Below are 14,370 nucleotides of genomic sequence, written 5' to 3' on the forward strand. Positions count from 1 at the left end.
GAACTCACAGAGATCCGCCTGCCTCTGCCTCCCGAGTGCTGGGATTAAAGGCGTGCGCCACCACCGCCCGGCTGATGAGCTCATTTCTTGTCTTAGAGGGAAACCCAAAATATTGATAGTATTTCGTTGACATAAAAAATAAAAAGTTCTTGGGTTTATTACTGCCTGAGAGAGAAAGTTGACATTTTTTTTCAAACTGTGTGTGTGTGTGTGTGTGTGCGCGCGCGCGTGCATGGGCGTACATATGTACTTTTAAATGTGGTGATCCCAAAGATGTATCCATGTTGGAGGAGCTACAAAATGACATATGAGCAGGCATGTGTTGTTTGCAAAATTTTTAGATGAGTTCAAGTACCTAATATTGGACGATTAATAAAATAAATTACTGTGTAAAAATGAAACAGGGAACAGGAGAAAATAGGGAAGGCTTCAGCACACCCTCATTGGGGGTAGAAGTAGATAATTAGAAGCAAAGAATCTTATGTTTTTGCTTAGGAATACATATTTGGGTTTTTCAGGTTGGCCCTAAGTTTTAAGGAAGCCATTAATCATTAAACCCTGTCCATTTGGGGGCTCATTATTCTGGGGTTCTTTGGCTAGGTGTCTGGACCACATGCTATACATGTGGGTAACTTCAAGCTGTTTCCTAGCCTTCTAGATCTCTTTATAAGAGAGATATATTTCAAGAAATCCTCAACTTTATTTTGTTTTTTGGCTCTGTCACACCTCCTTCACTTAATATTTGGGATTTTTTCCCCTGGAGATGTCCCCCTTCTATGCTGTCATTTGCAGGGCAGCTCCTATTAGAAAAGAGAAATAGAACACATACTTACACCTTTTCTCTATTCATCAATGTCTAAATATCATAATGATGACAAATTGATTTTTAGTATTGTAAGATCCAAGGGTTTACACATGACCAAAGACATGAAGGACAAGCCTAGTTTTCAAGGAAATTTCAAACTTCGGTTCATATCAAGTCCATTAGCAACCCCATTGGTCAAAACAAGCAAGCCAAACCAAAACCATGAAATGGGGAAGTACACTCCACTTACCAGGGGATCAAACCAAGACTGTGAGCAAACATCTTTGCTTTCTGGGAAAAAATTTGGGTCAGTATATTATTAGTTAACATAATTACTTTCCAGATATTATAGGGTTGAATAAATAATATTTAGCTAACAACAATATTTATAAAATTCTGTACCCCCAAAAATCCTCTTGGAATATCATATGTGCAGCTAGATTCGAGTGAGAAGGGAGGGAACATGACTGTAAACCGCTGCTGTCAGCTTGGGGTAAGAAGGAGAAGTGAAATTATTGTTTGTTGAACACAGAGTCTCAGTTTGGCAAAAATAAGGACAGTTCTGAAGTGAGTGATGGTAACATCACACAATATTTTAAATGCTATCACTATACTTTTTTTCCTGAGATAGGGTCTCACTCTATATATCGGCCTAACCTTGAACTCACAGAGGTCTGGCTGCCTCAGCCTACAGAGTGCTGGGATTACAGGTATGTGACTCTGCAGAATAGATGTACTTAAAAGCACCACCAAACTCTACCCATAACGGTGACTAAAATGCAGTCAGGTGTAGTTATGTATGTCTTTAATCCCAGCACTCTGGAGGCAGAGGAAGGGGGATCTCTTTGAGTTCAAGGTCAGCTTCATCTACATTGTGAGTTCCAGGACAGTCAGAGCTTCACAGTAATGATATGACAACAGCTGGCCTCTCTCACACCCTGGCATGTCATATTGCCGACAATGCCACCATGGCTTGGAATACCTGCACGATTCAGCTCTCCAGTTGCATGCGGTGGTAAGTGGTGAAATAGTGACCAGTAGGAGGGGAAGCCAACAGAAAACACTTCTCTTTTTTTAACTTGTTCAGAATTTTAAGACAAATCTCTAAGATTCTCATAAATTGCCACAAAATCAGAGCTCAGGACAAAAGCCCGAAGGCCTCTAGAGCAGAGGAAGCACTCTGCAGACTATGATGAAACCTAGGCCCCGTATTTAAACATAAAAGAAACAGAAGTTCAAGAAAATCTAAGTGAATCGCCTGGGAATATCTTCTACATCAAAGCCAAGGCCCTAATAGAAAAGGAATGGGTCTTTGAAATCTAGAATGGGGACATTGTATAGACATCACATTCTTAAACCCTCAATTTTTTCACCCTCGGTGACAACAGTCTCTTTCCTGAGAACAAAGAGCAATCTCCCCATGTCTGGAAATGTTGCAAGGAAAATTGCTTCATAATATAATTTTATTTCCTTCACATCCCTTCCCCACTGCCTTGACTTCAAAACCAAGCTACCACAGCACAGACTCTGTGAGACATTGCAACCCCTGTTCTAGAGAGAACCAGGGCCGAGGTTTCTCACTTTGGACAATTGGGGCATTTGGGGATAGATAGGCCTTTGTTGAGAAGAGCTAGTCTTAGTGTTATATATGAGTTAGCACCTACTCTGCCGTCTAACCACTAGATGTCAGCAGATCTCTTTCAGTAATAACAACCAAAAAAGTCTCAACATTGTCAAATGTCCCTCAAGGAGTAAAAAATAAAAATAGTCATCTGCACCGATGATAGGAACTTGCAGAGTAGCATTCCTCTTGAGAGGATTGGGAAAGAATCTTCTGATGGAAAAACTGTTTCTGGGTCAAGGTCTTGCTCACCCCCTTTGACTGACTCTGGCCCTTATTTCCTGGATGTTTATTTTTTGCCCATTTAAATTATCCCCCAAAATATTGACACATTGTTCTCCTTTTCTGGTGAATTTCATTTCCTGTAGGTTGACTCATGACTTAGCCACTAAGAGAAAAGTCTTGTCTCTTCATTAGGGAGGCATGAGGTTAACTGTTTTATACGTAAATTGTTCCATCTCCATTTTTATGAGAGGACTAAATATAAATTTATTTTTTCACAAAAAAAATAGTCATCTGATGTCGAGAACCACTGAACTATGCTAAATCAAAAGATACTTCATAACATGGGCTAGTGTGCACCAATAGGGTCAAGTGGAATGTATGTGAGAATAAATATTGAGAGCTTTAGATCAGAAGAATAAATACAGTTGTAAGGCTGTACAGAAGAAAGCAGAAGACATCAGCTAGTTTGCCATTCAAAGTTTCGGCAAGGACCGGTGGAGTAAGTTCTAACACAGCCTTGTGCTCCCTGACCAGATGATGACCTATGCCAATGAGGTCAAGATACTTGTACAGGACCGAATAGGTGCTGAGAGTTAGAAGGAAGGGAAGCAGGGATGTCAGAATGAAGTCACTCCGTGAAGAATGAAGAAGAGTGACCAGACTGTTTCCCAGAAGGAAGGATGTTGGATTAAACGTCACACAAAGTTAGAATACTCACCACGTGCCCATGTTGCCCGGAAGGGATGTCATAGAAGCTGCCCTAATACCAGACCATTTGCCTCAATAGATCTGAAGACTTGGATCTGTGATGCATAAAAGCACTGTGGGAAATCTCCAGAAAACTACAGGAAGACCAGCTACACAGAAGAGAAGTCCCTACTCTTCTGCGAGACATGCTTTCTGAAGCGGAGAATCATTCTGTACTGGGAAAGTAAGAGTCAACTAGCATGAGCTGGATGTACTATTAGTTCCTCAAACTCACGGGCTCACAGGTTCAGAGCCAACCTGCCAAAGTATGGAGATGGCATGGAATCAAGCTGAGCAGGTTCAGAAAACACAAGCAATGTCAAGGTGTAGTTCAGACTCCTTCGTAGTTTACGTTCATAACCCGGACATCTCTTCTGCTTTCCCCTCTACAGTCACATAGGAGTCCTTTACAGAATCAAATACAGAATAAAGAATTGGATTCTGGCTCACAGATGGGTTGTCACAGGACACTACCTGGCTGGTTGTTATTCTCACTCTGGGATAGCTCTTAGGTATATTAATGACCCCTGGGGCAACTTTCCATTCAGTAGAGCTTGTAAAAAATACACATTATTATTCATTTTTATATACAGGAAGAAGTGACATGAAGTCATCTTTTCTCTCCCTAATTCTGCCAATGTTCACAACCTCTAAAACTATAGCGTCCCTGATCATCATTACTGCAACCTACAAATCCCTTTTACAGCACCCTGAGGGTGCAGGCAGAACTACAAAATCCATGGACACTGCCTGTCTTAGTCAGTGTTCTATTGCTGGGAAGAGACGCCACAAACAGCAACTCCTATCAAGGATTACACCTAATATGTGCTTGCTTACAGGTTCAGAGGTTTAGCCCATTGTCATCATGGAGGGGAGCACGACGGCATGCAAGCAGACATGGTGTTGGAGAAGGAGCCGAGAGTCCTACACCTGGACTGGCAGGCAGCAGGAAGAGAGAGACCCTGGGCCTGGCTTGAACATTTGAAAGCCTCACGTCCACCCCCAATGACAAACTTCCTCCAATAGGGCCACAACTCCTAATCCTTGTCAAGCAGTGCCACTCCCCAATGACCAAGCATATGAGCCGAAGAGAGTCATTCCTAGTAAAACCATCACACTGTCATAATTTTATGCTAATAGAATAACGTGGGGCATTAGAATGACCTCTGTCATTTTCTTAACAAAGCCATTCTGGTAGAGTTTGTTATCCCTCTTTCACAATTGAGTCCTTCCTCACTGTGAACTAGTGCGGGGATAGGATTCATGTTTGAACGGCCGTGTGTGTGTGTGTGTGTGTGTGTGTGTGTGTGTGTGTGTGTTAAACAGTATAGTTTTTATTTTTTTATTTATTTTTATTTATTAAAGATTTCTGCCTCCTCCCCGCCACCGCCTCCCATTTCCCTCCCCTTCCCCTGATCAAGTCCCCCTCCCTCGTCAGCTCGAAGAGCAATCAGGGTTCCCTGACCTGTGGGAAGTCCAAGGACCACCCACCTCCATCCAGGTCTAGTAAGGTGAGCATCCAAACTGCCTAGGCTCCCACAAAGCCAGTATGTGCAGTAGGATCAAAAACCCATTGCCATTGTTCTTGAGTTCTCAGTAGTCCTCATTGACCGCTATGTTCAGCAAGTCCGGTTTTATCCCATGCTTTTTCAGACCCAGGCCAGCTGGCCTTGGTGAGTTCCCTTTGGAATCAAAGATCCAGGCACTCAACCCTTGCCAGGGACGTAGCCTAAATGAATCACTTTACAGCCCGAAATCCTGGTATAGTTCACGCCTCTCACACTGAAACAAGCATCATCTTAAAGTGAAGATTCTGGCTCAATATCCTATGTGAGCCAGGGAGGATACAATTTCCAAAAAGCGCCCAATAAGTAAGTCTGCATAATCCTGTTAGAATATCAAGTTCCTAAGTGCCATGGTCCTTTACCGGAAGAAACGAAGGGCATTAATGATGTATAGGTTCCACTTTCATAGATTCCGACTTTAGTCACAGAAGTGCTCACTCTCAAACTCTGATCCCAAAATTCCAGAGTTAACAGGGTTTAACAACCCAAACGCCAAGGAGAAAACATTTGATGAGCTCTCGAATGAAGTGGCACAATGACCAAAATGGGTACTTGTAGAGAAAAGGAAATACCACCATATCAGCTCCTCCAGTTGCTCTGTTCCAGCGGCTCTGAACCTTCCTAATGCTGAGACCCTTTAATACAGTTCCTTATGTTGTGGAGAACCCCGCCCTCTCCCCAGCCATAATATTATTTTCGTTGCTCCTTCATAACTGTAATTTTGCTACTGTTACGAATCATGACGTAAATATCTGATGTGCAGGATAGCTGACATGGGACCCTGAAAAAAGGGTGGCTTGGACAGTCACAAATTCAGAACTACCGTCCTATGCGACTACAAGCGCCGCCCCTGCCCTTCAACGCCCACAGCACTACCGGCCCCGTCGCGTCCCGCCTCTTCCACGTCCATTGGCTGGCACCTTTTCCTCCACAACCTCCACTTCCGTCCCTACAGGGTCAACTTCCGATGCGGGCCAGTCACGTGAGCGGATACGGGAAGTGGCGGGTTCTGGTCGCTCCTCATCCCTGCTCAATGAGAAGCGCTTCACAGCGGCTGTCGCTGCCGGCGCCCGTCCAGTGTCGGACTCGGAGCTCCCGCCTCCGCGGAGCGGCCTCGCGGTAAGCTTCCCGCCGGAGACCCGCGGTCCTGGAGGTGGTGGCCTCATTGGAGGCGCTGTTCGGTCCTCGCCGAGTCCGCCGCTCCCTGGTGACCAGGCCCACCTTGCTCCGCTCCGGGGATGCGTCCTGCCCGCTTGCTGTCACCCAGAAGAGGAAACTGCGCAGAGACAGGGTCGTGCATTTAAGAGATTTATAAGGACATGTTGATTTGGGCCTATGGAAGCCATGTCACGTCCTTCTCGCCCAGGCCACGCTAGTTTGGCAAAAAATAAAATAAAATAAAATCTGTCCCGAATGGGCGGAACAGTGGAGGGAGAGACCGGGCTCTCTCTTCAGGATGACAGCTCTCCCTGTTGAGATGTCTCTGCAGTAGATGGCCCGACCCACGAATGCATTTGCAGACACATAGTGTAATGATGACCCAGCCGAGCCCCACGATGAACAGTGATTAGCCGCCTCTGTACCATGCAGGCTTGGGGTTTTAGAGAACAAAGGTCTAAAAACCTGGGGTCTGGGCATGGGTTTTAGACTTGGGGAAATAGCTGTACAGGCCACTGTTAATTTACTTGCTGGCAAACTGAAACGTTCTGTAAACACTGCAAAGTTCATTCATTACTAGCTCCGAAGACAACTGTCACGTAGTTACGTCATCCCATTCATGCCTGTCAGATTCTCCACTATACCCCAGAGTCCTGCCTGGCACTTAACAAATAACAATATTTGTTGAGTTATGTCTTAATTCCAGTACGAGTTGCGACCAACCCTCTCTTGTTTTACCGCTTACCATGCTCTGAGTCTTTAGTATGGTGAGCGTTGGCCAATATTAATTGTTCTTTCGACTAATTTTGACTGTTGAAGTAAAACATCAAGAGGTTTTTTGTTAAGTACCTAACACAGAAACCTGTATGTGTGTGTATGGACATGTGTGTAAGTATGATTATTTGTCTGTCTGTGTGTGTATGTATGTGTTGTTGAACACTTGGAAAGATTTTTTTGACTTTGACAATACTGGTACTGGTTTTCCTGATTTCATTTCCAAACTTATAGACTCAAGCTTTTATGATGTATGTATATATATATATATATATATATATATGTTAACTTACTATATATTTATAGTATTTATTAATAATTTATCATTTGAGTCGTAGACGGAGCAGTTTGTGAGGGTGATTTTGATAATGAGCTCGGTGCTCATTATCCTAAATGTTTTTCAGCTGAGGAAAGATGACAGCCATCAAGCACGCACTACAGAGAGATATCTTCACACCGAGCGACGAGCGCCTGCTGAGCATCGTGAATGTCTGCAAAGCGGGCAAGAAGAAAAAGAACTGTTTTCTGTGTGCCACAGGTGGGCAGTTAGTGAGCACAGAGGTGTGCTTGGTACTCCTTCAGTCCTGAGGGCCATTCCTTTCTTTAAAAAATGTCTTCATTGTTTCTGTGGCTGGTGAAAATGATTGAAATGACCAGTTAATCTTTGTTTTTATTGAATATTGAGTGGATGTAAGAAAAATTCTATAGCTTGTATCTAAGGTAGATGACAAGTAGGGGGAACGAGATGACAGCTCCGTTATCCCTGATGTGCCTTCTTCACCCCGTTCTGCGTTCCAGCAACAGGTGTTTGCTTTCCTGACTCTCATCACGTTCCCCGTGTATAATTGCAAACTATAGAGAATTTAGTTTTGCTTGTCTTTAAACTTTTAATGAATTGAATTATAATTCTTCGTGACCCCCCTCCCATTCAACAGTTTGTTCATGGGAATCTTGTTTTGTTTTGGAGTTTTTTTATTGTTTTACTTTCTGAGATAGGCTCTCACTGTGTTACACTGGCTAGCCTAGAATTTGCTGCATAGACTGGACTGGCCTGGAGCTCCAGAGATCCACCTGTCTCAGCAGTCTGCTACCACAGCTGGCTGGCCATAAGTTTGGTTTTTGTTCTTTCACAAGGCTCTGATCCCTTCATAGTCACTGCAGTGGCATGTCCCACTGGGTGTGTCCTAATGTCCCACTGGGTGTGTCCTAATGTCCCACTGGGTGTGTCCTAATGTCCCACTGGGTGTGTCCTGTCGTCGCCATACCGGTCCTATAGGGTGCACAGTAGGTTTCTTTCTAGGCTTTGTGTTTCGACAGCTCATCTGTGAATGTGTTTGTGCTTGTCTTCTGCCATATACGCCAGAATTATTTTAAAGCAGATACTTAGATGTGGAGTCTATTCTGCTATGAATTATTTTAAGAAGGGATTTTCCAGGGGGAGAAGGGTGGGAGGAGGGGGAGGGAAATGGGAGGCTGGGAGGAGGCAGAAACTTTTTTTTTCCCTTTTTTTCAATAAATAAATAAATAAAAGAAGGGATTTTTCCTTTTCACTACCACAGCAGTGTGGTTTTCTTGTGTTCTGCCTTAATCAACAGTTGTTTCTGACAGACCAATTGTTGCCAGGATGGCAGGAGAGACCTAGTATCTCATTGTGGTTTCAAAATGCACCTTCCTAATTAATGATGCGGTTGAGTACCTTTTCATGAATTTATAGCCATTTACTTTACCTGTGAAGTTTACCACATATGCCCTTTGCTCGTTTTCCTATTGGATTGGTTGTCCTTATATGGTTTTGAACAATTTTTTAATTATTATTACTATCTGGATAGATATCCATGTTCCTTATCTATATGCAGTTTTCCCCTTGCTTCCTTTGACGTTTTCACCACAGTTATTAAGTAAATCAGGGCACATGCCTTGTTTTCTCACTAGAATAGTTGTGTTTGAAGTTATTTTTTTCCTTAAAACTTGGCAGGAGAAGCAGGTTGAACTGCTGGACTTGTTTGGGGGAGTGTGGGTATGGCAAATTTTTGCTTAGCAAGTGTAGCTTAATAGGAATGTTTTCCAAATATGCCTTAGGCCAGTGGTTCCCAACCTTCCTGATGCTGCAACCCTTTAATTTATATTAAACCTTGCGTTGTGGTGACCCATCCATAAAATTATTACATAGCTACTTCCTAACTGTACTTTTGCTACTGTTATGAATCATAATGTAAATGTCTTATGTGATTAAAATTAAATAACTGTATTTTTGCTACTGTTATGAATCATAATGTAAATGTCTTATGTGATTAAAATTAAATAACTGTATTTTTGCTACTGTTATGAATCATAATGTAAATATCTGTGTTTCCCAATGGTCTTAGGTGACCCCTGTGAAAGGGTCATTCAACCCCCAGGTGAGAACCATTGCTTTAGTCCATTTTGGTATATAAGATTTTTAAGAGTATTTGGGGTTTTGTTTGTTCATTGTTGTTGTTTGGAACACCACTTACTTTTCAAATGTATCAGAGTTCATTCTAAATCCAAACTCTATTCTGTTGTCAGAGTCATTTTTGAAACTAGAAATTAGAGCATGCTTTTTCTCTTGCCGCAGCCCCCACTGCCGCAGATGGACTGCTTGAGGAGCTGAGCACCCGTCTTTGTGGGGACTTGAGTTCTGTCCACCTTGCATTGCTCTGTGCTGCCTGTATTGATTTCTTACTGCTGTTCTTTGTGATGGCGTTAGGCTCTTCCCGGCCTCTGCACTCATACATGTCAGTCACTAGATTTCCCTCCTACACCCTTTAACACAGGTCTGGAGCCTCGAGGCCTCTGTCTGCCTTCTACCTTATAGTCTGATGTAGATGCTTCCTTTAGGATTCTGCGAATTCCTCAGTTGACTTATTACAGACTGTTGCACTTATTTTAGTGCAGTTATTTGAGGCAGCCGAAGTCACATTCGCAGTGAGTGGGTGAAGAATGAGGGGTGACTGAAGCTGCTAACGGTTGTGTGTTTCGTTCCACAGTGACAACTGAGCGCCCAGTGCAGGTGAAGGTGGTCAAAGTCAAGAAGTCTGACAAGGGCGATTTCTACAAAAGGCAGATTGCTTGGGCCCTTCGCGACCTGGCTGTGGTAGACGCCAAAGACGCCATCAAAGTACGTTTTTCATTGTCCCTAATAACTAAAGCTTTATAAGCAGCTTAAAAAGAGGAAATGAGAGCTACCTTGAGCTATCCACGATTGTCATGTTACTACAGGGACGCTGAGCACAATGTCACTAAGTGTATATCCTCTCCTTTCACCCCTAGACTTTAAGGGCACAGGGAGAAAGAGTCCACTGTGGGATGTTGTTGTTTGTCCGATCTTGCTATATATTATATTGTCTAAGCACTTCAAATCATTCGGTTGATATGTGTGTGTGTGTGTGTGTGTGTGTGTGTGTGTGTGTGTGTGTGTGTAGTAGTAGTAGTAGTGTGGTGGTGGTAGTAGTAGTAATTGAAGCCAGGCTCTTGGACCTGTGAGACAAGAGTTCTACCACTCAGCTACATCCCCAGCCATGTAAACAATATTTTTAGTTGGTCTTTTTTTTGTCCCCCCCCCCAGAACAGCTTCCATTCTTAATTTTTAAATAGATTTTATATTAATAATGAATTTTGCTAATTGATCAAAATCAATATATTTCTACATTTTTTTGTTCTAGGAAAGTCCCGAATTTGATTTACATTTTGAAAAAATCTATAAGTGGGTTGCCAGCAGCACTGCTGAAAAGAATGCATTCATCTCGTGCATTTGGAAACTGAATCAGCGCTATCTCCGCAAGAAAATTGATTTTGTCAATGTTAGCTCACAGCTTTTGGAAGGTAAAGTTTTTATGCATGGTCAAGTATATCCTTAAATGAATTGTATAATCTGGTGTTATTTCAAGGAATTAGGATACTGAATTTACTTCATAATATGTCATTAAAAATGTCTTATTGAAGACATTGTGTGTGTGCAGTTATAGGATATTGATATATTAAATTTAAAAAGCAAATTCACTCATAAACCTGGGCTTCGTGAGACAGCCCAGTAATCCCAGCCACTTGGGAGGTTAAGGCAGCAGGATTACAGATTCAAGACCTGCCTCAACTCCAGAGTGAGGCTATTGGGCAGCTTAGTGAGACCCTGTCTGAAAATAAATACTGATGGCTAGAGATACAGCTCATTGGTAGCATGTGCTGGGACACTGGATTCAATCTCAATACTTAAGAAATATTCACTTATAAATATATTCCTTGGAGATAACTACTGTTAAAATTTTGGTATATATTCTTCTAGACTTTTTTCTCTAAATACTTAATTTTCTTTAAATAGCAAAATTTACACTTATGTTTCATAACATTTTTTTTCATACAATGAATTCAGTCCAAACATTTACTATATTACTAAATACTTACTCCAGACTTTTGTTTATTAAGGTTCCTGCCCTTTCTTATTTTAAACAGCTGTGGGGTAAATGCCCCCCACAGCAGTACGTTCATGGCTAGCAGTAGATGTAATAACTAACACAGTTCTGGCTTTACACTGCCCCAGCTTAAATTCTCTATTAAAATAGAGATGATGATGATAATATCTACCTATGGTTATTGTAGATATTACAGGTGTATAGCAAATGTTCAACAAACTTCCTTTCATCTTAGCAACACAGAATCCTTAGACAAGAGGTCGATGGGGTATTTGTCATTCATCTGCCTTTGCAAATGTTCCTATGGGCTGTTCTGGGTCTCAGGACAACCTCTGCTCTGAAGTATTAAAATGTGCAGTGAGATTTCATTCTCTGCAAGTTTCTTTCCTAAGGGTGTAAGCTTTGTATGGAAATGGTTCTTAATTCCCCTTGGATGCAGTTTGTACAGTACTCTTTATCCCGAAGAAAACTGCCGTTTTATTGTTTTGAGACAGAATCCCGCTATGAAACCCAGGCTAGCTTGGAATTTACTGTGTAGTGAATTCCGGGCTGACTTTGAACTCATGGCAGTCCTCCTGTCTCACCTTCCTCATGAAAGCTTTATTCATGTGTTTGTTGGAAGGAGAACATGTTATCCCGTGACACCTGTGTGGAAGGCAGAGGACCGTGTTGTAGAGTTCTTCCTTCCATGTGTATATGGCTTCCAGAGTTTGAATTCAGGTCACCAGGCAAGCATCTAAAACTGCCAAACCACTGTCTGGCCCAGTACTCAGTAATTTAAGATACAGTTTGAAGCAAGCCATTTATCTAGCCACTTGCTTCTTTTGTTTTATTTAGATCTGTTTTTATTTGCCTGTGGACCTTTCTCCTTTCAAGTAGATTTTTCTTTCCCAGCAATCTTACTCTCAAGCCGTGGTGCTTGGAACTGGCAAATGCTCCTGTCTGTCAGATCCTAAGAAGCCACTGAGACACTGGCCTAGGTTAGGAGCATCAAGGGGCTGCCATGTCACCAGGGTCTGACTGCAGGTGTGTTGAAGAAATGACTCCCTAGGATTTTATAATATTTATTGCATTCAATTACAGATCCATTTGCTTTGAATGACTTTAGGAGTTTTGTTTGTTTTACCAATTGAGGCAAGAATATTCTGATGATTGAGCCATTCATTGAAAAGCTTGTCATTCTGTTTTCAAATATGTGTTTCTAGATGTTATTTATTCCTAATATATATTTTAAAGTGATATGTTTTATTAGTAAATGTCTCCTCACTTGAGGAGCTAAATAATCATCCAAGTAAGTTGATACTGTTGTAACTGTTCATGCAGCAGTGGCAGCAACTTTTGTAGTTTTTAATAAATGGCAATTGAACGCAGGGGTTTTCCAGACAGAGAGGGAAGTTTTTTCTGTTTTTTGTTGTTGCTTTTTTTTTTGTCTTTTTTGTGCTTTGACTTGCATCTAGGTTTTTAAATAATCTCCCACTTGACCTTTGAATGCCTGCCTGCACTGCTGTCTCCTGTATTTGTTTCTTGCCTCAGTCTTATTCTTTGAAACAGTGTTTCGTGACTAATCCTTTGTGGGGGAGTGTCCTGGCAAAGCTTGGGCCTTGAGTGAAAGTAACCACACTACATGCATGAGTCACAGCTGACCTAAAAACACTGCCCAGGAGATGATTTCGTCTCCCATTTCTCTTCTTCAAGGACTAGTCAGAACTGTTTCTCAAAGACCGAGGATACGGAAAGACACTTAGACAGTTAGACAGTGAGTACGACAAACGAGCAAGAGGTTAAGCTTCGGAGGAGGGAGAGAAAAAAAAAAAAGAGGTTAAGCTTCTTAGGATCTGTCCGCTGTGGTTGATTTTGATGCTGCCCTGAGAACCCGTTGAGTGTGAAATCAAATGAGATATGGGTAGTAGTTAAAAGTTTTAAATCTGTATACTTTTCTACCCAGCTAATATTCTTTGCTTACTTTCCTCTGCTTCTCTCGTACCTTTTACTCTCCAGAACTGCCTAAAGTTACAGAAGGTGCGTAACACCTGTTCTTCCTCTATTCCATGTGTATGTATTACTTGCCTCTGTTGTATGCTAATGGTTGCATATTTTGTGGAGTGTGTACAAGGATAAATTTATTACAAAATCCACAGAGTAATAAAAGTAATAGTACTATTCCTTATTAGCTTCCAAAGCACTGACTCAGGAGGAGGAAATGCTGTTAGAGTAGCTTTGTTTATTTTTCACGTTAGCGTGAGGCACTGTGTTGGGTGATTTAGGGAGTCTCAGCCCTCTAGTGCTTAATATGGAGTCACATCTGATAGTTCTGCATTTGCACAGTGAACTAAATGGCCTCATTGAAAAGACAAGGAACATGGCAATGCCTCTCTAGAAACATTTCTGTACTGTAATCTGTAAATTGCATGTACCAGAAATTTTAACACCCCCCCCCATATATAACTAAATCCATCTAACGTACTGTCTTCTTCAGAGTCAATACTTATCTCACTTGGATTTAGTGTGTTTTTGTTCTGAGACAAAGATTTCAAGCCATGCTGAATGAAAGTATTCATTTTCATGTAAAATAACAAACACTAATAGCATCCAGACATTGTGATTTAATACCTGTCTCAATCAGGCTAGAAAATCGGTGGCTTTCTGTAAAGCTATAGTTAGGGTTATCAGTGATTGTTTATTTTACCTCTATCAAACTTTGTACAAGATGCTCACACACTCAGTGTGTTCCTTTCCCCAAAGTGAATCGAGGTGTTGATCTAGAAAGCACTTCAGATTTGACCTCTCGGTACTTGTTTGGAAGCATGGAAACTGTGCAGTGTTCTGACTTCAGGTCACCACTTTGTGTTCCCTCACTGGAATTAGTAAGGAAATTTCGTAGTCTCTCTTTAGCTGTTTCATCTAGGCATGCGAAGTTTTTAAACAATAACAACAAAAAGGAAAAAAAATTGTTTAACAAATTTGTTGTTGTTAAACAAATAACAAAATGCAGTCAGTATTTTCAATATTTGCTATTTTTTGTGGATAATACACATGCCTCTCACTTCA

The 14,370-nt window shown here is 41.7% G+C and overlaps 1 protein-coding gene across 7 annotated transcripts in view; it reads left to right on the forward strand.

Moving 5' to 3' along the window:
* The first annotated feature begins 5,963 nt into the window (after positions 1 to 5,963).
* Exoc1 (exocyst complex component 1) overlaps positions 5,964 to 14,370 on the forward strand; it is a 44,829-nt gene continuing 36,422 nt past the window's right edge. For 4 of the 7 annotated variants that reach the window (XM_013350805.2, XM_026785096.1, XM_013350806.2 and 1 more), the window contains exons 1-5: positions 5,964 to 6,082; positions 7,300 to 7,433; positions 9,904 to 10,034; positions 10,579 to 10,738; positions 13,321 to 13,341. In XM_013350805.2, coding sequence (XP_013206259.1) covers positions 7,310 to 7,433; positions 9,904 to 10,034; positions 10,579 to 10,738; positions 13,321 to 13,341 — 436 coding nt within the window. In that variant the 5' untranslated portion in view covers positions 5,964 to 6,082; positions 7,300 to 7,309. The remainder of the gene's footprint in view (positions 6,083 to 7,299; positions 7,434 to 9,903; positions 10,035 to 10,578; positions 10,739 to 13,320; positions 13,342 to 14,370) is intronic. The other 3 variants (XM_026785095.1, XM_013350807.2, XM_013350809.2) reach the window with 1 other exon arrangement.

The sequence above is a fragment of the Microtus ochrogaster genome, linkage group LG1 (genome assembly GCF_000317375.1).
Source record: "Microtus ochrogaster isolate Prairie Vole_2 linkage group LG1, MicOch1.0, whole genome shotgun sequence".
NCBI classification, from domain to species: domain Eukaryota; kingdom Metazoa; phylum Chordata; class Mammalia; order Rodentia; family Cricetidae; genus Microtus; species Microtus ochrogaster.